A 22,573-nucleotide genomic window follows, 5' to 3' on the forward strand; every position below is an offset into this window, starting at 1 on the left:
TGGATGGATTCAGGATTCGGGCTTCCTTCTGGGGACCGTCGGGACTGCTGCTCGTCCTCTCCCCGTGCGCGTGGATCTGCGTGTCTGTACTCCTTTGACGTCGTAAGCCGGTGTCTCCCTCCCTGTCCATCTCCGCCCCCCCCCCCGAGCCGTGATGTGTGCCGCAAGGGACCGTGGCTAAACTACCAGACCGGGGGAGAAGAAACCGTTTCTCCTCCGTTTGATGCCTAAATATCAAAACGTTGTTGTTATTTTGATTGTGTTACCATGGCAGCAAAACAACAACAAACACGAGAGGGTGGAGTTTCTGAGGATCCGGAAAAATGGGAGGTTCTGATTTAATTTAATTTGTGTGTATCCAAATAAAACCCGGATAAAGTTAAATATATTTATAAAGAGATGAATCTTTAATTTAAACAATACAAAGACGATCACGTTTGTTTGACCGGAGCTGAACGATTCTTCGTTTTCGCGAGGAGCGGTAAAAAGCAGACGGTCCCTGACATCAAGAGACGCAAATCCGCCTTTTGTTCTCGCCGTGGTGCTGAAATGGGTCCACGCAGCTCGGGACGCGTTATCACGCACTATTATTACCCCCCCCCCCCCCCCCCGAGAAGAAACCGATCAGACACCGGGTGAATGCAGGGACGTGATTTCAAATCACACACGCACACACACGCGCACTGAAATCTGGACAGCATGTAAACAATGAGCCCGCCTGACAGCACCCCCCCCCCCCCCCGACCTGAGTCACGATCTGGACCCACCGGCGTGTCCGTGGCGTTAAACACGCCGCCAGCCAATAGGAGCTCGGCGTTCTGGCGTTAATTCCTTTATTCCCAGCAGCGGAACGCCCCCTCGGCTCGCCTCTGATGTTAAGATGCCATCTGCCATCAGTCACTAAATCCTGCCCGCCTTGAACCTTCCCACCCCGGTGTAACGCCCCCCCCCCCCCCCAAAAAAATAAAAAAATCAGGTAGAAATCAGGTATAAAACTGCGCGTTCTTCCAAATCATGATTTGTCCCACTTGAATAATGGATGGATGATTTGATTCTTTATTTCACCGTAACCCACGACGACACCTGGTGACGAGCTGCAGGTCGCGCGTCAGAACATAAAGTTTTTTTTTGGGGGGGGGGGTTGCGCTTTAAGCATCGGTGGAAGAAAAATGAAACCTTTAGTCGAATAAAAACAAAACATAAAGTAAAATAAATGTTTTAGTCCGTCTTTAAAGTGTATTAGAAGTGAAAACTATAAAGGAGCCAACCTCCCTGTGGAACGCCTTCCTTCCTTTTCTAGGAAAAGTCTATAATGGAGCTCACCTTTACAGGAGACTAGCGCCCTCTGCTGGTAGAAACGCTGCAGGTGCTGCTCTTCTTCACTCACCTATTGAGATTCAAAGGATTGTTCCCGATGCCGTATCCAAAATAATCATAAAAACATTTACAATTTTCTGATTAATCGTCCCGAAAAACTTTATAGATTTTTTTTAAAGAGAAAAAAACAACAACTTGATTTTGAATTTTTTTAAATTTGCTGATATATTCAATGGATGGACCCCCCCCCCCCCCCATGAACTAAGCGCTAAATTAAATGATCACATTTATTTAAAAAAATTATAAGAAATTAATTTAACTGAATTAAAAAAAGAAAGAAACGTTTTTCTTTTCAGTGAAAAACTGGGAGATTTTTTTTTAAACAATGCTTATTTTCAAAAGACACACATTTAATAGATTTTTGCCACATTATAAAAACTGGGATTTGTTGAAATAAATGAATTAAAGTAAAATGTAACACTTCTAATAATCCTCTAGTTACAGGGGGGGGGGGGGGGGTGTCTCCTCCTGTGATTCAACAGCTAAACACGGAGACACAAACGCTTTCACCATTTGTGATTTGTCCCACCCGGTACCGATGGCGTCGACTTCCCGCCGGTGCCACGGGGTTCCCGACCCGTCTGAGCTGGAGGCTGCAGAATGTCGATGGAACCCGGTCTCAGTCGCCCCCCCCCTTCGCGTCACATCAGGCACTTCAAAGCCGGAGCGTCCCTGAGGAGGAGCACAGGATGGAGAGGAAACGGGAAACAGGTTAAAATGCAACGGAGAGACATTCAGTGGTGAGGTTTGCACTAATCTCACACTCGAATCGGTCTCTGGTGTCAAAACGGGATCAGAGGTCGTCTGACTGCCCCCCCACCGGACCCGGGCCCATTGCTTTGTGCTGTGATCTATAGATAGGACCAACCGGGCCGGAGGTCAGAGGTCAGAGTAGAACAGACGCTGATGGAGGTTAAGATTTATGGGAATATTATTAATCTCAGTTTTATTTATCAGCGATAGAGAACTGGAGGTAGAAAATTCAGAATTAAAATTCCATTGTTTTTTAATGTGATTTCTGGTTTTAGACTTTTAGTCTTCTAAAGTTTCTACATTTCATTCTGGCGACTAACTTTTATTTAGCATTATCTAAAATGAACAGAGGGCCCAAATATTCATCAAATACTTCTCTACGAATCTAAGAAAACACATAATCCTGCAGTATTAAGTATCAAATTGAACCAGGATATTCCAGATTATCTTTAAAGCAACCAAATAGATTAAAAGGATTCCAGCCTTGTGACAAATCATCAATGACACAAGCAGGAATTTTGTCTTCGGTTGCTGCTTCCCTGCTTCTGCTAAAAGAAATTCTGCCTCGGAATTCCTCCTAAACAAATTCTGGCGAAGAAATACAAATCAATTGATTTATATATACTGAATTATGAAAGCTAGTTAAATCAACAGTTAATCTGAATTCTGACGCCACAATCTGAGTTTAAATCATTTTAGATTACACTTTTTAAAAAACGCTTTCACTTCCAGTCTAATAAAAGTCACGGTTTGAAACAAAGACGGATTTTAAATCTGATCAGATGGATGAAGCAGAAAAAAACTAAATAGACCCATTAGATTTTAATCAGATGGAAATAAAAGGTAACGGTTTAAAAAAGATGGATAAGAGACTAACTCAAGAAACTTTCGCTGCGTCATCAGTGAAGTTAAATATATCAGGCCTCAGATTTCCATTTCAGCCTTCTGCTTCGATTCCTAGTTAGAGAACAGAACACGTTCTCTCTGGATAAACGGCAGCTTCTTTACGGGAACAGAAACCAGAAGATTCGTGTTTCAGCTCTTACTAATTATTAAATTACTTAATCCTCCATTTTAGACAGGAAACGCTCGTTTTTAACACATTTGACTTTTAAAATTCAGATTTTAAACAGCAAACGATGCGTTTTCTATCAGCTCAGGTGGATTTCAAAGGCGCCGATGAGCCCCTTCCTGAAGGACGCGTGTCTGCTGAGGAGGTAATATTTCGGAGAAGCGGATCGACACTCAGAATAAATAACAACAACACAGATGTTCAAACGGAGCTTTTATTCGTCAGTACAAGTAAAAAGAAATTTGAAGTCGCGAATCTTCGTCGTCTCCAAAAATGTATTTCTTCTGCGTTGGTGTTGGAGGCTGGAAAAAAAACAAACTTTATAGGTTTCTTTCCCTTTTACCGGTTTGTGTTGCCACGGAGATGAAAAACGACCACCAGTTACGACTAACTTCCCCAAATATGCTAACGTGTATCGCAGGAGGAACGTAATCGCTGACAAACTGTGTGTTTTTTTTTGACACCCAAAGCGGAACGGAACGTTTTGCTACTGATGAGGAAGAGGAGCGCTCGAAGACGCTCCGTGGAAAACTGAAAGACAGCGGGAACGCCGCTGCGGCGCCGCCAGCGAAGACGACTGCCCGGACTCGTTACGGAACGCACCGCGCCCTACCGGAGCCGAGAACAGAAAAAGTGAATTATATATCCACCTCTTAATTTCTTTCATCTTCTGTCTCCGCCCCTTCCGTTTCCTGCGACGCCCTCCCGGCGGATGCCACGCCTCCACCCTCTTCCTCGGGTCGCCGCCGGCGCCGCGCCGTCTACGTTCTGATAAACACTTGTTCTCTCCACGTGGGCTTTTGTTGCAGGATGTGAAACCGAACGCCAAGGGAGGAAGAAGTCTTAAAAGCCCCGCCCACAGCAACTTGAGGAGGTCGGCGCCGAACGGCCCGTCAGTACCGTGGCGGCAGGAAGGGCCTTTTGGGGCCGAACATCGGACCAGCGTTCAATCCTCTCCTCGGACCCGGATGTTTGCCTCTCAGCCTCAGGTCAGGAAAGCCGAAGCGAGGAAACGGTGGGCAGGGGGGGCCTCTAGGGGGCGCCAGGTGCGCTGGGTGGGGGGGCCGGGGCGGAGGTCTTAGACCGCGATGACGGATTTCAAGATGAGGCGGTGGCGGCCGCCTGACGGCGTACCGCGGAGGAGGCGGGCCGCGCCGCTGGAAGTCGTGGGGGAAGTAGGGGTCCTCGGCGGGCGACAGGGGGGGGGCGACTCTGGCGTAGTGGTGGGGGGGGCTGCCCGGCCTGTAATACGGGTCGTCTGGCTGCTGGTAGGCGTCGTCCTGACGCGTAAGGGGGTCGCGGTAGCGGCGCCCCTCGTGATAACGCAGGTCGTCCGGGCGCAGCCCCTCGGGGTGGGGGGCGTGGCCAAAAGGCGGGTCATCAGGACGAAACATCGACTTGTGCTGATGGTCGTGGATCACCATGCCGCCGATCACGCTGTCCGCCCTGGGCCCGCCCCCCCCCTCCACGCCCGTGCAGGTCATCGGCGGCTGCTTTTGGGGGATCATCACATTGCTCGTCATAATATCAAAGGGCGGAGGGGGAGGGGGAGGGGGAGGGAGCTTTGGCACAGGGGGGAGGGTGCTTCTGAAGTAGCCAGGGGGCGGCGTGGCGCCCTGCTGGGGGGTCAGCTCCTGAGCTGGCTCCGCCTGGAATGGGTAAAGCACCGATGTGTTGTTCGCCGCCGCCACGGTGTAGCCCCCAGGCTGCTGAGAGTTGCCCTCTGGGTAAATATCGCCATACCAACCGGGCTCACCCCCCCCCTGAAAGCCTGGGGCTCTTTCTCCAGGGAGCGGCCCTCCTGCCGGGGCAGGAACCGGCTGGTACTGTGCAACGGGGGCAGCAGTCCCCCGCTCCGGGGCGCCGTACGGGTACGACTGGTAGAGCTGCCCGTTCTGCGGCGGAGGGTTGCCGGGAATCTGCTGGCTGTTGCCGCGGTAACCAACAGGAGCCGCTTCCGAAGCCCCTTCAGCAGATGGCCGGTTCGATCCGGAGGGAAGAGGGCCCCCTGCAGGCTTGTCCATCACCTCGTCTTGAGTCGGGGTCCCCCCGCCTTCGTCCCGCACCGGCGTCCCGTCCTGGGCGTCCCCCCCGCCGGCCGCCGGACTGAGGCGCTCGCCCCCCGGCGCCAGCGCCGTTGGGAAGCCCAGGTCGAACGCACTGAAGGCCGAGTTCCCCTGCAGGAAGTTGTGGATCTTAGAATCCAAACTCTCAGGGGCGGCGGACGGTTCGGGCTCCGTGTTCAGATCCATGTCTCTGTGGAGAGCCCGGACCAGGGCGGACGCCGTGTTGGACATCTGGGAGGGGGGCTGGGCGGCCTGCTTTACCTCGGAGGAGCTCTGGGGGGGCGCCGCCAGAGCAGGCGTGGGCGCAGGAGGAGGAGCCTGCTCCGTGCCTGGGGAGTCCTTCGCCGGCGCTCCGCCCGGGGGACGGTTGATGCCTGCGTGGACGAGAGAGGAGACGGACACGAAGCTCAGGGCTCCCGGTGCGGGACGGAAGACACGCGAACACGCGAACACGCAAACACGCAAACACGCAAACACGCGAACACGCGAACACGCAAACACGCGGCGCGGCGCTCACCGGCACGGCCCCCGTGGCCTTGGACCTTGGCGAGCGCACTGATGAGGTCTGCAGGACTCACGTCCACTTTGGAGAGAATGCTGACCAGCGAGGAGGCGTCCGGTGGGGGGGCAACAGCGGCAGGGGGGGCAGCGGCAGGAGGAGGACTCTCCGCTAGTGGGCCACAGAGACAGAGAGGGAGGCGCCCGTTAAAGGGGCCGGCGCCTGGACACGCGAGCCGGCCTGGGAGGTACGAGCGTCCGCCGGATGCCCCGCCCCCCACCCCGCCCCCCCCACTCACCCGTGTTCTTCATGGCGGAGCTGAGACTGTTCAGGATGGAGCCGATTTTCGACAGGTCCACGGTTTTCACCGCTGCTTGGGGGGCTTCTGCAGACGGGGTAGACCGTGGACCCGGCTGCTCTGCTCCCGGTGACGGTTCTGCTTTCACGACCGACACCTCCGGGTGGGCGGGGCGTTCGACGCGCTCCTCGACTGAGGAGAGAAAGCGGCATCAGACACGCCCGAGATGAGACGTCTAAAATAGACCCTTTGGAGTCGGAGGCAGGCGAACGAGAAGAAACGTTGACGTGTCCCTCATTTCGTCTCATTCGAGCTGCCGCAGGAAGACGAGGAACCGCGGAGGAACCGCGGAGGAACCACGGAGGAACCACGGAGGAACCACGGAGGAACCGCGGAGGAACCGCGCAGCCGCGTCTTACCGATGATGCCGCTGCTGTTGCCCGTTTCTTCGTCCGAGAGCTCCATGTCTTCCACTTCGCGGTTGTCTGTCTCCCCGACCGCCTGCGGGTCTCCGAGGGACCCGTCCATCGAGGACAGCGGGCTCGGAGCGGGCGGTTCCGCCTCGTCGTCCATCGCGGAGCCGTCCAGATCCGGATCGGGGTTGGCCAGTTCCAGACTGTGGAAGGGGGACTCTGAGCCCGTGGGAGACGGCGCGTCTGCAGACGGGGACGGGATGGGCGACTCGTCCAGGTCCGGTAAGGTGGTCTTCAGGCTGTCCAGCTTACGCTTCAGGTGGGACACCCGGTTGGCGAACGTTTGGTAGGCCTGGTGGGGGGGGGGGGGAATGAGCTACGGAGCGGAACCGAGCGGAACCGACACGCATCCGACAGACAAAGGGCGAGTCCCACGAACGCCCGTCACTCACATTAGCCACGATCTTGACCTCCTTGTACTGCATCTCGTAGAAGATGTCGGCGTTTCCGAGCGCGTCCACCAGGGGCGCCGCCGTCCTGCAGTGCTTGTTGAGCAGCTTGACGAACTCCTGCAGCTGCACGCTTCCTTCCTCGAAGTCCCTGGAGAACTTCTTCCCTCCAGCTTTATCTGCGAGGGGGGGGGGGGGGGAGAACGTCACGGTGAGGACGATCAGAGCCGGGACAAGCGGCGGCGGCGGCGGGCGGTCCGGTCGGGCACCTTTGAGTTTCTTGAGGGCCTCGGAACTGAAAATGTCGACCCTCATCGCCGCCAGCTGCTTCTCCATCAGCTCCGCCTCGTCCACGGACCGCCTGTACTTGGACAGCTCGTCCACCAGCGCCTGAGGCTGAAGCAGAGGGAGGGACGTCTGAGCGAGACGGACAACGTGGACGCCACTTTAAAAAAGAGACCGGAGACTTACAACGAACTCGGCGACGACTTTGGACCGAAGATCCGCTTTGGACTCGACGGGAGCTGGAAGGAGACAACAGGAAGACTCGGAACGAATCCCAAACATCGAAGGATTCATCGACGGCAAAGCTACGGGGAAAGCCGGCTGACTTTTCTGCTCCGCGGGGGTCCCGGGGGGGGACTCGTCCCTCACCAAGCTGCCCCTGAGCTCGGTGATGAGGGGCCCCGAGTACACGCCTCTGTCCTCCCAGATGGACACGATCCTCTCCACGGCTTTGATGACCTTTTGGTCGCCGTCCAGGCTGCAGAGGAGGAGACAAGGAGGACGAAGGTATTTGGACATTCTCTTTGTCTCATTTACACGCGGTCCCCGCGTCCTACTTACTTGACGAGCTGGAAGGCCTCGCGAAGCACCTCGGCGAACGCCGTCCGGTAAACGAGGGCATTCTTCCGTTTACAGTTCTGAATGATGTCATTGGCCAGGTAGAACAGGTTGAGCCGGTGGGACGCGTCCGCTGTTTGAAGGACAGAGACGGACACGTGAGAGACGGACCAGTTAGAGACGGTCCTGATAAAAACGGACCCGATAGAGACGGTCCTGATAAAAACGGTCCTGATAAAAACGGACCCGATAGAGACGGACCCGTTAGAGACGGTCCTGATAAAAACAGACCCGATAGAGACGGACCCGTTAGAGACGGTCCTGATAAAAACAGACCCGATAGAGACGGACCAGTTAGAGATGGTCCTGATAAAAACGGACCCGATAGAGACGGACCCGTTAGAGACGGTCCTGATAAAAACGGACCCGATAGAGACGGACCCGTTAGAGACGGTCCTGATAAAAACGGTCCTGATAAAAACGGACCCGATAGAGACGGACCCGTTAGAGACGGTCCTGATAAAAACGGTCCTGATAAAAACGGACCCGATAGAGACGGACCCGTTAGAGACGGTCCTGATAAAAACGGACCCGATAGAGACGGTCCTGATAAAAACGGACCCGATAGAGACGGACCCGTTAGAGACGGTCCCACATGACTAGGGTACACATAATCCCAGATTAAGGGATTTGGACGATCAATAATTCAGCGACACATTGATTAGCTACTGTTTTGTAAAATGTAAAAACAAGAAAAGATCATTTATGAGCAGAACTTTATTATGAATGAGTTTAAAGCAACCTTTAAACGCACGGTTAACGCATTAACGCTTAACACTGAAGGATAAATCACGACGGTGAAGAAGACGTCGCCCCATCGGAGAGGAAGACCCTCCGGAGCTTCCACCGGCTCAGGAAGACTTCCCTACAGCTGCAGAATCATCTTCAGAGATCCACCAATCACACGCCAGCAGAGAACAGACACGTTCACACCTCAGAACACAAGCTGGTTAAGCGTCGTTTGAATTTAAGTTACCAACGATAAACACATAAAGTACGAGTTCACGCAAACGCTGCGTCCCGGCTTCATCCTCACGGAAAAGATCAAACGTTAATCTCTTTACACCCTGCTGCCACCGGGGGGCCTGTATGTACAGGACGTAGCGGCCCTGTGACACGCATGGGGAGGGCATAGGCTGAAGGGGGGGGTGCCTTGCTCAAGGACAGCGCCTGAGCCACAGCCGCCCGTTTAATATAAATAGATTGTATTGTTAATTGTGGATGATTTATGTACGAAGGACTTTCAACGGAAACAAGACCGCAAGGGCTTTTTAGAAATGCTCCTCTTAGACAGGATGTTTGACTGTACTTGTACTGTAATACATGCTACTGTGTGACTGTACTTGTACTCTAACATTCTATCTAATAAATATATTCATCATCATCATCAGATGAGCAATTCCTCTCATCACATGAAAAGGCAGCTTTCAAACAGGACAAGGAAAACTAATTCTGTTCACGCCACAGATCTACGTTACACAACCTGCAGGCTGGCCGGAGCGACACCCAATTACGTAGACGCACATGAAAACACGAAGCCACATGAATCAGTTTGCATTTCCACTCCAGATTCAGGCAGCGCGATACGATGCGGGTTCCAACGCCAACACGTCAGCACTCCGGAAACGGATCCGAACATTCAGGATGATCATTTTGTCGTAAAAAAAAAGATTCTCATGCTCTCCTGGTCCCCACAGGATAAACCGTCTTTAAAATGACACCAAGCAGGGCAAGACGGAAGATCAAAGAACGTCAACGAAATGACATCACGGTCGATTCCAACGCGGATTTAGAGACGACAGAATGCAACAAGACCAACGATCTGTCCAACGCTGTGCCTGATCAATTTCATTGATGTTTTTTTTTAATCATTATGCTTTTATATCAACAACACATCAGAATAAAGTTGGGATACCGGCAACGAAAGATGGGGAACGTAGTGAAATATAATAAAACAACAACTTGTTTGGATCATTCCACCAGTAAAAGGTTTCACAGCATCCTGCGTCCGTCACCAGTCAGAACCCGCAACGTCAAATAGTCCAACGGTTCAAGAACAGCATCGATCAAAGCGCACTTCAAAGGAAATAGATCCATTCCACCACCCACAGTAAAAAAAAACAATGACCTTGAACCCATCAGACGGCATTTAAACCAACACCTTCCTGCGAGGCGCGTCACGGCGTGGGCTCAGAAACGCTTTGGGACCTGGTTCGGACACACGCGCGGATTTACGCACCGGATTTACGCACCGGATTTAGACCCGGTTTCTTCTCTCGCTCAGCTGCGTTCCCTTATAGCGTGAACTAAAGATAGTTCATCGCGTCGACAGGCGAGGTTGCACGTGATTGAATTAGCATTGACGGTATTTCCCAATCGATAATAAACCAGAGCAACACCAAAGTGCGGGGACCTGACAGCCAGGAGACAGACGCCGCTCGGCTAACTCTGGTGTTAAAGCTGCGGGTTCCAGTATTTAAAATGGAATATATCTGACAGGACGGGGGAAATGAACCAATAAACACTATCTCAGGTGTTTCCACGGCGACAGGTGCAGAACCTTTGAGGCGCGCCACTCACTTTTCCTCGCACACTTCATCCAGTGACGCACAATCAGGCTGTGGTACTTCTTGTTGTCGATGCACCACGCCGACAGTCCTTGGATCGAATCCATCGTGTTGGAGACATTCTGAAACTTCATGTCCAGAGTGGACTCCAGAGACCCGCCGGCTCCCGCTGCCATGTTCGGAGGAGCTCGAGTAAACTCTCTGTCATTCCAAAAGACAACTGAAGTTAGCCGGGACTAGCATTTAGCATTTAGCATGGCATGCTAGTTTAACGTAGCACAGCTAGCGTCGCATTCAGCAGGCGTGTAGCTCCCAGCTAAACTAAACTAACGCTTAAATACTATATGTGCTGTTTCTAATACTTTTTGTCTGGTGTTATCTAGTGTGAGCTTCTTTAAAACGGCTGATAGTTTGTATTATTTAACATTTCAGGTTAAAAGTTAGCGCCTTGCTATATCCTGGGTATGTCTTCCCCCACAACGTCTGTTTACTCGTTTTTTTTTTTTTTTTTTGCCTTGCGACGGGACGAAGGGCACTTCCGCAAACACGACAGTAGTATGGCGCCACCTAGTGGCACGGAAGTCAAGACTCGTTAGCGCCATCAGCTGGGCATTATGAGGCACGGAGGAAAAAAGGACGAGTGGTGAAATAAGAATTGAGATGTTTAAGCGATGACGCGTATAAAAAGGTAGAAAAAAGTATTAAACATAAGGCGATCCATTTAGTGCTGTAGTGACATTATATGTAGTATATATGGAGTTAAATGTAAAGTATTAAACACAAGGCGATCCATTTAGTGCTGTAGTGACATTATATGTAGTATATATGGAGTTAAATGTAAACATTTAAACATGGTGGTAGCTCCAACTTGTGCCTTCTGAAAGGTCTTGGATGAATTATGTTATAAACTTTTATTGAAAAAATAACTTGAGTCCATAACTTCATTACATTACATTAAGTCATAACCATACAAAACATGTGTATCATATTACAAATCATCAGTAAAACTGAACACTGACAAATGATTGTAATGAAACTATGTGAATAGATTATTTATTTATTTTAGAAAAGAATCACAGCAGGTAAAAGGTAATCTGACTGATTCCAGTCAGACTTGGTTTATTTTATTCCAGAAATCTAAAAACGTTGTGTATTCTGAAGCACATCATTCATTCAATGTGCAATCAGCCAACAAGAAAGACCATTTCATGACAAGAAAAGGAAACAATTAAACGTTATTTCCCATTTCACAATTATGAGTGTAACTTGGCACGGCGATGTCCGTGTGGTAAAATGCTACATTTCCAAAACACCTTTGTTCACCACAACACACCATGTGCTTAATTTTAGACGATGTGACCCAGGAACAACGCACATTTAGTTCATCACGGTGAAATCATGATTTTACTATTGCTTGTTAAACACTTAAACACGATTGACGGTGCAAAACGAGGCAAGTTCAGGGTTACCTTTGTGTTAATTAAGGCTGTTTGGTGTGAAACAACATTCAACATGAATGACATCCCGCTTAAAATTCGGTGGAAAGCGCAACCATTTATATCCATGATATTCCTCGACATGATCAAGAGCAAAAGAACTTTGTGAATCGATGACAAAAATCCATTTCAAATGGGAAACGAAGCTTAAAAGATGGCAGATTTCAAATAAAATTAATAACCAGATAAAATGTTAATGTTGGCTCCACAATTCTGAACCGTTTGACCCTTTCGTTACCCTTCAATAAAGCTCCAGCCATGACCCTTAAAGTTTGTCGACCTGCCATTTAGACATCCGTCCATGTCGTTTCACATCTGGGTCCCGAAGGGTCATGGAAAAGATAAAAACGCATTCCAGGGTTCAGATCTTGGACTTTCATATCATGGATTTTCAAATCAGATATTTTTAGCTCGTTCCACAAAGTACAAATGAAAACATACTGGCTGAATAAAGGAGTGGCTGGCATTAGCATCCAGCTAAGTAGCGGACACCCCCCCCAGCTGATCCCAGAACGACGGACCGGGTCGGTTCATTCCCTGTGAAGTAAGGTGCAGTGGTTTTGGTGCGGAACAGGCGGCGACTGCTCCCTGTAACGGTGTCGGCTACGAATCGAGCCGCTAATGGCGCTCCGGCCTTCGCTCGCTTGGGTTGCAACTTAACCAAGGGCGTCATCTCACGATCACACGACGAGAAGGTCAGAAACACGTCACAACAGCAAACACAGATAAAAACGACTCGAAGGATTCGTTTCTGATCGGAGCTGTAACAGCAGAAATCCTCCCGCGTCTGACGAGGATCCGAAAAGTGACGCCCGGCAATATAGTGCAGCGACACGAGGACCGAAGAACCGCGCCGGGCGGTCGGGGGTTAAGTGTCTCCGCGTCTCCCTTCCTCCTCTTCTGGTTCTTGCGGCAATCACCGACGGGCTCTCGGCCAAAACGCGCTGCTCGTGTAATCGAGTCCGCCCTCTTCCTGGCTAGCGTGCTAACATGTAGCAAGGTCAGCTAATGCGGGCTAAAGTCACAACCACGGAGTCGCTCGAGGACACGCGGCCGTCCTGTGCGGCCGGGACGCCGCGCGGGGAGCGAGGACAAATCTCAGGGTGCTTCCGGTTCCCGTGACGTAAACGCGGCGGCCCGGTGGCGTCGTCGGACTCGGATCCAGCCGTGGAGACGCTCCTCGCCGCGTCGTCGTCTCGCCGCTCCTCTTGGGTTCTCTGTTTCTTCGGGGCTCCGGGGAGACCCGTGGAACCGATGCGGGTTCCACGCATGCCGTGTTGAGGCTGCTTATTCTTGGTCGGGATGAGGGCAGAGTGGTTTTGGCTTGACCAGCTCAGCTTTCTCTTCTGGAATGAGAAACCAAAAATTAAAACAAGGTCGTAAAGGAGAACGCCGCTTAACGTCGGGCTCTTGACAAACACACTCTGGAGGAGAGAGCGCACCTTAATGGGCATGTGGAGCTGATTCTGGCGCCACCGTGGCTGCAGTCTGGGACTGCTGGTTGGGCTTGGTGGTTCCGTGGACTCGCACGGAACCTGAGGGAACCAGATCTTGAGCATCACCTCGATCTGCAGCAGGTTCTGGAGGTATTTCCCACTGGGGGGGGGGGGGTGAAAGGAACGAGACTTAATGAACGATTCCACGTATGGAAGACAACGGGCACTTCCGAGAGACTTACCCCCGTTCAGGTCTCTGGAGAATCCCGAGGATCCTCTGGAATCGGTCGATAGCAATAGTTTTCTGGAAACTGGATAAACCTGCCGAAAATTAGAACGTATTAGACGTCAAGGTTAAACGTTTGAGGCTTTTATGATGGAACGTGAGGAGGAAGTAGAACCCAACATGAAAGGACGGGCGTGTTTGCCGTTGCTCCGCCACATACCTTTGTCAAATCTCCCGGTCTTCAGTCCGTGCAGGAGCCCGAGCAAAGGAGGGATGAACCTCTGCAGCTCGGCACTCTGAGGAAAGGAGAGGGAGATTTACTACGACGGCCGAGCTGCCGTTCGGGTGGGAGGAAACGCTCCGAGGGGACTCACCTTCTGCGCGAACAGAAAGTCCCCCGGAGCCAAGGAAGACGCGCTTCCAGGAGAAGAGGCCGCGTCGGGACGCTTCCCGCCCTCGGGGCGGCGGTCGATCTGCGGCCGCAGAAACTCGGCAACGCCACCATCGCCCTCGCCGTCCGACGACGCATCGGCTTCATCCTCGGTCTGCTCGCTCTCGCTGTGGAGGAAGCTCGGCGTGGAGCGTAGCGAATCGCAAGACGGCCATTTGGAGGACCTGCCCAACGAAGTCATCTGTGGAGACGAGAGGACGTCCAAATCAACCGCTGCAAAAAGGTTGCCATCTTAAAATGAGTAAAGCACTAATCTGTTTTATAAGCGCAGAATACGGACGTTATAACACCATAATAACACGAATCGACGCAAACACGTGCCGCGTTGCCAAGTTAGGAGTGACGTCGACGCCGAGTCCCAGAAAGTACAACATAATGGAGGTAATGACGCGGCAAACATGGCTGATACATTATCACAGGTAGATAATGCTGCTACCGGAGTATGTAGAAGGTCTGCTTCGGGTCCAGGAACGTGTGTTCGGTCACCCGAGGACAGGTGTAAACACCCCCCCCCCCCACCCCCCCCCCCCGGCTCGGTGTGATCGCCACCCGTGAAAGTTCCTCGCGTTCACGCGCGCCCGTTACGGCTGAGACGTTTTCACGAAAGCTCAATAATTAAAATAACGCCATCGCTTTCGTCCTACGGTGGCCCGTGAGGTCTACTATTTTGAAAAGTAATGTTGAACTTCCGCCCGCGCGGCCCACTTACGTAAAACGACTTGACACGCGGCTAACGCACAAAAAAATAGATATATAAAAAAAAGTAAAAGTATCTTACCTTCTGGAGGAAACCGGATTCACAAAAAGATGCGAGGGACTGATAGAACTCTTTATCTCCGCCCGTGTCCGTGTCCGTGTCCGTGTCCGTGTTCGTGATAAAGACAGCCGCGAACCCACAACGCACGCGCGCGCCCTTCCTTCTTCCTTGTCGCTCCGCGCTCTGCTCCGTTTCCCGGACTGACGCCCAACCTGTTCAAGAAAGTACCCACAGAAGCGGAGGACGCTGCACGTGCGCGAGACATACCACGCCGCCATTGGTCGAACGGGCTGGGTCCGCCCCCTCAATGGCTCGCCGGCTCGGCCAATCGGCGGCGTCCGTGGCGCCGGTTGGTTGGTTAGCCCGCAGAGCCCGCCTCCCCTGAACGCTAGCACGTGTGGGGTGGCGTGGCTGAAGTCAGGGAGCCGCACGCGCGTCGCGCGGGCTGGCGCGCGGTTAAATAAACCGGATTGATGCGGAATAAAGTGCCGTTCGAGGCCAGAACGCGCGCGAGGACTCTTTATTCCGGCTCTCTTAATGGCCGCCCGGCTTGTTTTGGGTCAGGAAGGCCAGACGTTTGTTTTAGCACACAAATAAATCTGGATCGTGCATGAAAGATAAAAGATTAATCAATTTAAACACGATGAAACCTCGTCTCCCGTCGAACCTCCGTACGGATCACTAAGATCAGTAACTTCCTACTGAGCCATGTGGGTCAAAGGTCATTGATAGCTCATGAATATGGGCTTTATCCAAGTTTTCTCAGCGCCATTCGATTCCAGATGTTTGGATTGTGACACAGATCAACATCGCCGGGCAAACAGCATCGGTTTGCTCCGTCGGCTGAACTCCGGTTCCGACGCGGAGGCTCGACCCGCCTCGCGTTGCGTGGGAACAGGATTTTGATTTGACAGGCTGTAGAACAGGTGAATGTCCGAGTAGCGGCGCGTAGCGACCCTCCCTGCGGTTCATTGTGACGAGGAAGTGTCAGTGTTTGAGCGACCATGTTGGGGCGGGGCCAAAGACAACACTCACGCATTCAACATCACTGGAAACCAACAGACGGCTCGACCTTCGCAGCCCACGGAGACGTGCAGGGGAAGCACGCATTTCAAAGTAAAAGGCGTTTAATGCTACCGAGCCATTTGAGCTTGATGCTAACGCTATCGCCGCCGAGCGGCGGCCTTGAATTAGCAGGGAGTTGCCGCAGCGCCGGAGCAACAGATAAATAACTATTCAATGCAGCTTGTGTTGTGTCAAAGTGAAACACTCTCTGACCAGCTCAAGGTTTTTTGGAAAATTGTTGCACATTTATGTTTTTCCAACGAGAAAGAAAACATAGGAAGATTCAAAACACGTCAAACAATAAAATCTCAAGGCTAGCAGGAAGAACGAACTCGAGTTACAAGTTTCATTCCAACCATGCGACAACTTTAAAGCCGATTTCAGCGACTCCCGGGGTGCACTCAGAGATTGCGTTGGTCTCGATCGCTGACCCAGGTCATCGATAACGTCCAGCTTCACGCCGCTCCAGTCGCTAACGGCCCAGCCACGGATCCTCTCTCTTCATCCTGGAGACGAAGTCCAACTTTCGGAACATTTCCTTGTTGTAGATCCGCCTGCAGTTCTCAAAGCCCCTCCGCTGTCGCTCCCGGCAGGGCTTCTCATAGTAGCGCTTGAGCTTCGCTGAATGAATGATCCCATCCTTCGACAAGATGCTGGGGGGGGGGGGGGGGGGAGAGAATACATTTAATAGCTGTTTGTCTGACCAATGCACAAAACAACAAATAAACAAACGTAGACAGTAACTTAACATCTTGTGATATTCCAGTTAGCATTATACGTTTAATTCAATAACATGATCAAATCAGGAAAATAAAAGATGGATTGATAAAGTTTAGCCGAGTTTAGGTCGACTGGTGGTATATATTACTTTTACACCCCGTTTGAGTGGATTTTTAAATACGTAAATACTCGCTATTAGGCTGTTAATAAAGACAATTACTAATAGCTGCAGACTTTTAGCGCGGTTTTATAAACCGTTACATTTTAATTCGACTCCAAAACAACAACGACGTTAGCTGCTTCGCCTTCACAGCTAAACGCCTGTCACCGCGCATGCGCAGTCCTCTGACATTGAGCGGAAGGCTAGGTTAACGTTAGCTCGTCCTCCCTTCGGAAGGGACGAACACACCACGACGCAACGCGTCTGAAAGTTACCCGTTCAGAACTTTGTACGCCGCACCGACGTCGCCATCTTGCACCATCACCGTCCGCGCGACGAAGCGAAGATGCCGCGCCATGATGTCACCGGAACGCGGCGTGCACCAGTCCGACTGGAAACGTCGCTTATCGAACGTTCCGCCTCTTCTTCTATCTTTATTTAACAACGCAACTCGCATCCTTTGTTTTCGCGTTGCTGCCACCGTGTGGAGCTCGTCAACACCTACAGCCAGCGGCTTCCTGTCCTTTATGTTCTTTTATTTCATTTAAATAAATGTCTGTAAATGTGAAGAAATGCTGTGACGCAAGAACGCTTTCAAAAATATAAAATGGTAGTGGTTTACAAAATGAAAAAGTGCGCATATTTTCTATTTAGTTTTAGATTTGTATTTTTTCTGATGTTCTCTCCACTAGATGACGCTTTAGCCAACATTCCTCTTCCATGATTTTGGTTTCAGATTTCCGCCCAATTGCCCACAATGGAAATTTCAGAATTTGGATTTTAAATAATATGAAACTCTTGTATCATCATCATTTTGTGCTATATGTTTGAATTGCTTTTTCTAAAGAAAAAACACATATAAAAAATAGCCCAGAAATGAAAGATGGCATGAACAGAACCAAACAGAACTGCTGATAGTCCACACGGAAGGAGGTGGCGTTCAGGTCAGTCATGTGATTTATGAAACTGCATCCATTGTCATAGAAACGTGGACAGTAGTGTCCTGTGTTATTCTCTCATCAAGCCCATTCTCCTCTTCTCCTCCTCATTCCTCTGCACGGAGGGTCAACCGAACCGACGGTGAACGCTGCTCTGTGTGGTCGGTCCGATTTGCCTTGCGAAAGGCTTTTACATTTCCTTCCTCTGCATTAAATACCCGGTGGGGTTGATTTCCAGGCTGCTGCAGCTCTGTTGTAATTAACGTTTCAGGAATAAAGAATGGATCAAAATCTCTCTGGATGAAACATCCAGATTATTCTAGAGAACAGTCGAGGCGTGCACCGAGTTACATTCTACGTTGCATGCATGCTCCTTCTGCTGTGGCACGTCACGTTCTAACACATGGGACTATCTGTGCTTACATAATGACGTCATGTCTTTTATATGAGGACACAAATGCACATAAATGATTGAGGTGAATTCCTGCATCAAAGTGTTTTCTTTTGCGTGACAACATCTCATGTCTCAAAGACATTTAGCGTGTTCGGTTCAGATAAACAAACGTCAACATGAGGTAAAGTAGAAAAGCTCTCGGAGAGCGCAGACCTCCCCCAAGCAGCTCGTTCCCCTCCTAACTGGATCTACACCGTCCACATGGTGATCTGGATCATCATCAAAAAGGTTCTAGATTGTTCTTGTGTCTTTATACACCAACCACGAAAAGTCAAAGTGAATCAGAGTTGATTTTTGAATCCATAAATGGGTTTTAATGTTGAAATGTAATATTTGTTCCTGACCTCATTCTGGATCAGAACCAGAATACATTGTTCATGATGGTTCATATCGGACCCCTTTATGACTGGGATCTTCGGTGACTGAATTGAATGCAGATTTTACAAGATAGGATTTTTGGAAAAAGCCTCCATTATAAGTAAATGGGAAAATCCAGACGGGAATCCGGATCGCTCTCAGAATTTAATGGGATCTAAATTAGACCAAAACCCATCTTCAGATTTTCTGCAATCCACTAACAGACAGACCCTCGAGCGTAATAAGCAAACCGCCTTTAGTTCTTATCTGGCGCTGGTATTTGATTTCACATTCAATGATCACTGAGCCCGGATCCTTTTCCTTCATCTGTTTTGTGCATATTTTCTCGGTTTCATGTCAAATAATTGGGGGCAGAATAATTAACACTTTTCCTTTATGTCGTAAACTTCAAAGCTTCCCCGTTTTCCAGCTCACATCCAAATCTTTAACCAGGCTGCCGGAGGTGGAGGGTAGATTCAGGGAGGGGGTGTGCCCCCCCCTCCCACCAGTCTCTGTATTGGTTGGATCGGCACCAGGACCAGAACGCTCGGCGGCCAATCGAGCAGGCGGAGGAGAAGAGAGCAGGACGGCCGGAGCTGAAGCGCAGGACCTGCATCCAGTCCGCTTAAGATCCTCCCTGTTTGCGTCGCCATGGAGAAGAAGGTGACAGATTTCTCAGGAAAATGGACCATGAAGTCTTCCGAGAAGTTCGAGGAGCTTCTGAAAGCCCTGGGTGAGTCAAAGTCGGCGCGTCATGAGGAGTCACAGCTCGAAGAGGACTGTTTTATCTGTGCGGAAAAGCTTTTCTCTCACGTCAAACTTAAAAATAATCCAAATGATTTACATGCAAGAAGTGATTATCACTTATTAAAAGGAAGGGAAGCATCTCCTGCAGGAAAGCAGATCGTTATCAGCTGGAAAATCCACTTTGTTCAGGCGGGCGGGCTGCAGAACCGAAGGGATGTGAATTGGTTTGCTCTGCCAGCCGGTCTTCCCAGTTTGCACTGTCCAGTCCGAAGCCGAAGGGAGTCCCGTTAGAAGAGAGGGAGGTCGGCTCGGCTCGGCTCGGCTCGGCGGAGGCCCAGCCAGCGGCATCCGTTAAAAGCGTGAAGACAAATAGCCTGTGGAGGAAGGTTAGGGGAGACTCATCTGAAGCCGGGTCCCCCTCATGCGGTTGTAATTAGAGGCAGTGTAAACGGAACTAAGCCTCGGCATGGGCCCCAGCAGCTTTCCTCCTCTACCCTGAACCCCCCTGACCCAGACTGGGGTGTGTGCGTGTGTGTGTGCGCGTGTGTGTTTGGCTTCCATTAGTGCTGCACTGAACTGATTTGTGGTTAATCTCCATCTCTAAAAAGCGACGGGGTCAAAAAGTCCCTTCCTTTCGTTTCCTCAGAAGAAACATTCTTTCCCTCTTTGCAGATTAATTCGTTTCCATTCCAGATTAAACCTCTTTTATAAATCGGATATCTCTGACTGATTATGACCTGCTTTATTGTTGCCCGGTTTAATCCGGCAGATTTTAATATGACGATTTAAAAGTAGAAAAAGTTCCATTCAATCTATTAAATGTCGTTAAACACTGTTTTTTTGTGATCAGGTGTGAACATCGTCACGAGGAAGATTGCAGCGGCGGCGGCCTCCAGCCCGGCGGTGGAAATCACCCAGCAGGGAGAGAGTCTGTCCATCAAGACGTCCACCAGCATCCGCACCACCCTGGTCTCCTTCACCGTGGGACAGTCCTTCAACGAGGCCACGGTGGACGGACGTCCCTGCACGGTTTGCCTCCCGTCCCCTCCCTGTCCGGCATTCCTCCATAATGGCGAGACGCGCATGCCAGACTGTTCTAATGAGCCGCAGCGCAGCGCAGACACGTGGAAATGATTGTGCACGAACGCATCTGCTTTCTGTTCCTTTGCCTCTGAGTGAGCGGCGATGGATCCGGTCCCTTAAAATAAAGACCCAAACGCTGCTGGAGGATGTCGGTTGCTGATGCGCGTCTTATGTGAATCCGTGCAGAGCTTTCCTAAGTGGGAAACCGACAGCAGGATCAGCTGCGAGCAGACGTTGCAGAAAGGCGGCGGGCCGAAGACGTCGTGGACCCGAGAGCTGACGAACGATGGGAGGATGATGCTGGTAATCCGTCCGAAGTCACACAGAATAAACCGCGAGCTGTGCAGTGTTAGCATTAACGCTCTTATATGTGGATATGTGGCTGACAGCTAAGTGCTAACACGCTCATGATAACATGCCTAGGGACTATGCTAATGCTAAAACACTACTATTTTGCAGTTTTTCATTATGATCTCTGTCAGAGTTTAATAGTTATCAATAGTTTTTGCATGTAATTGATATTTATAGCAATGATATGCTATGCTATGCTATTATTTGCTGTGATATGCAATGCTATGCTATGCTCTTTTTTGCTATACTATGCTATGCTATACTGTGCTATGCTATGCTATGCTATGTTATGCTATGTTATGCTGTGCCATGGTATGCCATGCTATACTGTGCTATGCTGTGCTATGCTATGCTATGCTATGTTATGTTATGCTGTGCCATGCTATGCTATGCTATGCTATACTGTGCTGTGCTATGCTATGCTATGCTATGCTATACTGTGCTATGCTATGTTATGCTATGCTATGCTGTGCTATGCTATGCTTTTCCCATCCTGCTATCATTGAACGATTGCAGCATGAACATGTTGTGTCGGCACGTTTCTGTTCGACCGTGGCGCCGAGCTTTAAGACCTTTTGCCCGTCCTCTTCCAGACGATGACCGCCGGGGACGTCGTCTGCACCAGGATATACGAGCGGCAATGATGTCATGTGGCTGGTGACGTTAACATTTACGCGCCGTGTTTTCCTCCTCGTCCTCCTCCCGGGAGCCACGTGTGGATCATTCGGAGCGCCGTGCAGAAAGGTCTTCAGTCTGAACCGTTTAGATCCTGCTCTGATTTAAACGCTGTATCACAATCGCCTCCCAGCCTCTAATAAACACTTTTTATCGATCTTCCATTCTCTCATTCTCTCTCTTGCCTCCGCCCGGTCCCTCGTCGTCTGATTGAATATCGCTTTACATCCCTTCTTCCCGCGCCGTCTTTCCAATCTCCGTCCAGGACCGTCTCGCCGTCGCAGCTCGCCGCTCGATGTTGTCAGTTAACGCCCCCAAAATCCCCCCCAAAGACAATTCGTATTTCCAGGTTTTGAGAGACTTTTGGCAACGACCAGGTGGAAACAGGGAGTGGACAAGAAAATGAGAGCGGGTGGTCATGAGAAAGATATTTCATACCATCAGGAGCCGCTTAGACTTCGTTTGGCCCCAATTCTGCAGCTGGGAGTGAGATCACTCGCCCCCGCCCTCCAGCGCTGGCTTTGCACCCAGGTACAAAGTGTTTGGTTGCCTCGCCCCCGACCGTCGGAGGGGATTTCCAGCTGTTGCCTCTCAGAACCCACTTTTCAGTTTAATAGAGGCAGTCAAAGTACGCCGGCCTGGAATGTACCCAGAGGGAGAGGGGGGGGGGGGGGGTCCCAAGCCGAGCCAAACTTCACCTGGACGCGAAAAACGGACCGCCGGGCGCTTCCTGAGAAGCTACCTGGGATGGGTTCTCCAGGTTCTTTGGAACGGTGTGCGGTCAAACTTCTCTGAAGTGCTTCCCGGTTCATACACAGCATTGAGCGGAGAGGTGGGGGGTTCAACTCCCAGACAGAACGCCAAAGGGAAAGGTACCAGTACCTCACTGCAGAAGTACTACAGGTAAAAGTACCACTACCTCACTGCAGAAGTACTGCCCGGCAGGGAAAGGTACAGATACCTCACTGCAGAAGTACTGCACTGCAGATAAAGGTACCACTACCTCACTGCAGAAGTACTGCACTGCAGGGAAAGGTACAGATACCTCACTGCAGAAGTACTGCAGGTAAAAGTACCGCTACCTCACTGCAGAAGTACTGCCCGGCAGGGAAAGGTACAGATACCTCACTGCAGAAGTACTGCAGGTAAAAGTACCACTACCTCACTGCAGAAGTACTGCACTGCAGGTAAAGGTACCACTACCTCACTGCAGAAGTACTGCAGGTAAAAGTACCACTACATCACTACAGAAGTACTGCC

General features: G+C 50.7%; 3 protein-coding genes across 3 annotated transcripts; 1 reads left to right on the forward strand and 2 right to left on the reverse strand.

Annotated features, from left to right (window-relative positions):
• Positions 1–12,894: 12,894 nt before the first annotated feature.
• ciarta (circadian associated repressor of transcription a) lies at positions 12,895–14,804 on the reverse strand. The gene is made up of 6 exons (XM_068747522.1): positions 14,785–14,804; positions 13,930–14,187; positions 13,776–13,851; positions 13,572–13,650; positions 13,336–13,489; positions 12,895–13,239 (listed from the first exon to the last, which is right to left on the reverse strand). Exons 2-6 carry the CDS (start codon positions 14,185–14,187, stop codon positions 12,895–12,897), a joined length of 912 nt encoding a protein of 303 aa, XP_068603623.1. The 5' UTR covers positions 14,785–14,804.
• A 1,255-nt stretch (positions 14,805–16,059) lies between these two features.
• mrps21 (mitochondrial ribosomal protein S21) lies at positions 16,060–17,106 on the reverse strand. Its single transcript, XM_068747346.1, has 2 exons — positions 16,984–17,106; positions 16,060–16,481 (listed from the first exon to the last, which is right to left on the reverse strand). The coding sequence occupies exons 1-2, from the start codon at positions 17,064–17,066 to the stop codon at positions 16,301–16,303; spliced, it is 264 nt and encodes an 87-aa protein (XP_068603447.1). The 5' UTR covers positions 17,067–17,106; the 3' UTR covers positions 16,060–16,300.
• A 1,958-nt stretch (positions 17,107–19,064) lies between these two features.
• Positions 19,065–21,452, forward strand: crabp2b (cellular retinoic acid binding protein 2, b). Its single transcript, XM_068747169.1, has 4 exons — positions 19,065–19,190; positions 20,055–20,233; positions 20,474–20,590; positions 21,232–21,452. The coding sequence occupies exons 1-4, from the start codon at positions 19,109–19,111 to the stop codon at positions 21,280–21,282; spliced, it is 429 nt and encodes a 142-aa protein (XP_068603270.1). The 5' UTR covers positions 19,065–19,108; the 3' UTR covers positions 21,283–21,452.
• The last annotated feature ends 1,121 nt before the right edge of the window (positions 21,453–22,573 follow it).

The sequence above is a fragment of the Brachionichthys hirsutus genome, chromosome 13 (assembly GCF_040956055.1).
Source record: "Brachionichthys hirsutus isolate HB-005 chromosome 13, CSIRO-AGI_Bhir_v1, whole genome shotgun sequence".
Lineage (NCBI taxonomy): Eukaryota > Metazoa > Chordata > Actinopteri > Lophiiformes > Brachionichthyidae > Brachionichthys > Brachionichthys hirsutus.

Coding starts and splice junctions, on each gene's coding strand:
- ciarta (XM_068747522.1), bottom strand. CDS start 14,187: ATGACTTCGTTGGGCAGGTCCTCCAAATGGCCGTCTTGCGATTCGCTA. Junction 13,651..13,775: donor GACCGGGAGATTTGACAAAG/GTATGTGGCGGA, acceptor AATTTTCGGCAG/GTTTATCCAGTTTCCAGAAA. Junction 13,490..13,571: donor CTCCAGAGACCTGAACGGGG/GTAAGTCTCTCG, acceptor CCCCCCCCCCAG/TGGGAAATACCTCCAGAACC.
- crabp2b (XM_068747169.1), top strand. CDS start 19,109: ATGGAGAAGAAGGTGACAGATTTCTCAGGAAAATGGACCATGAAGTCT. Junction 19,191..20,054: donor GGAGCTTCTGAAAGCCCTGG/GTGAGTCAAAGT, acceptor TTTTGTGATCAG/GTGTGAACATCGTCACGAGG. Junction 20,234..20,473: donor TGGACGGACGTCCCTGCACG/GTTTGCCTCCCG, acceptor GAATCCGTGCAG/AGCTTTCCTAAGTGGGAAAC.
- mrps21 (XM_068747346.1), bottom strand. CDS start 17,066: ATGGCGCGGCATCTTCGCTTCGTCGCGCGGACGGTGATGGTGCAAGAT. Junction 16,482..16,983: donor GCGTACAAAGTTCTGAACGG/GTAACTTTCAGA, acceptor CCCCCCCCCCAG/CATCTTGTCGAAGGATGGGA.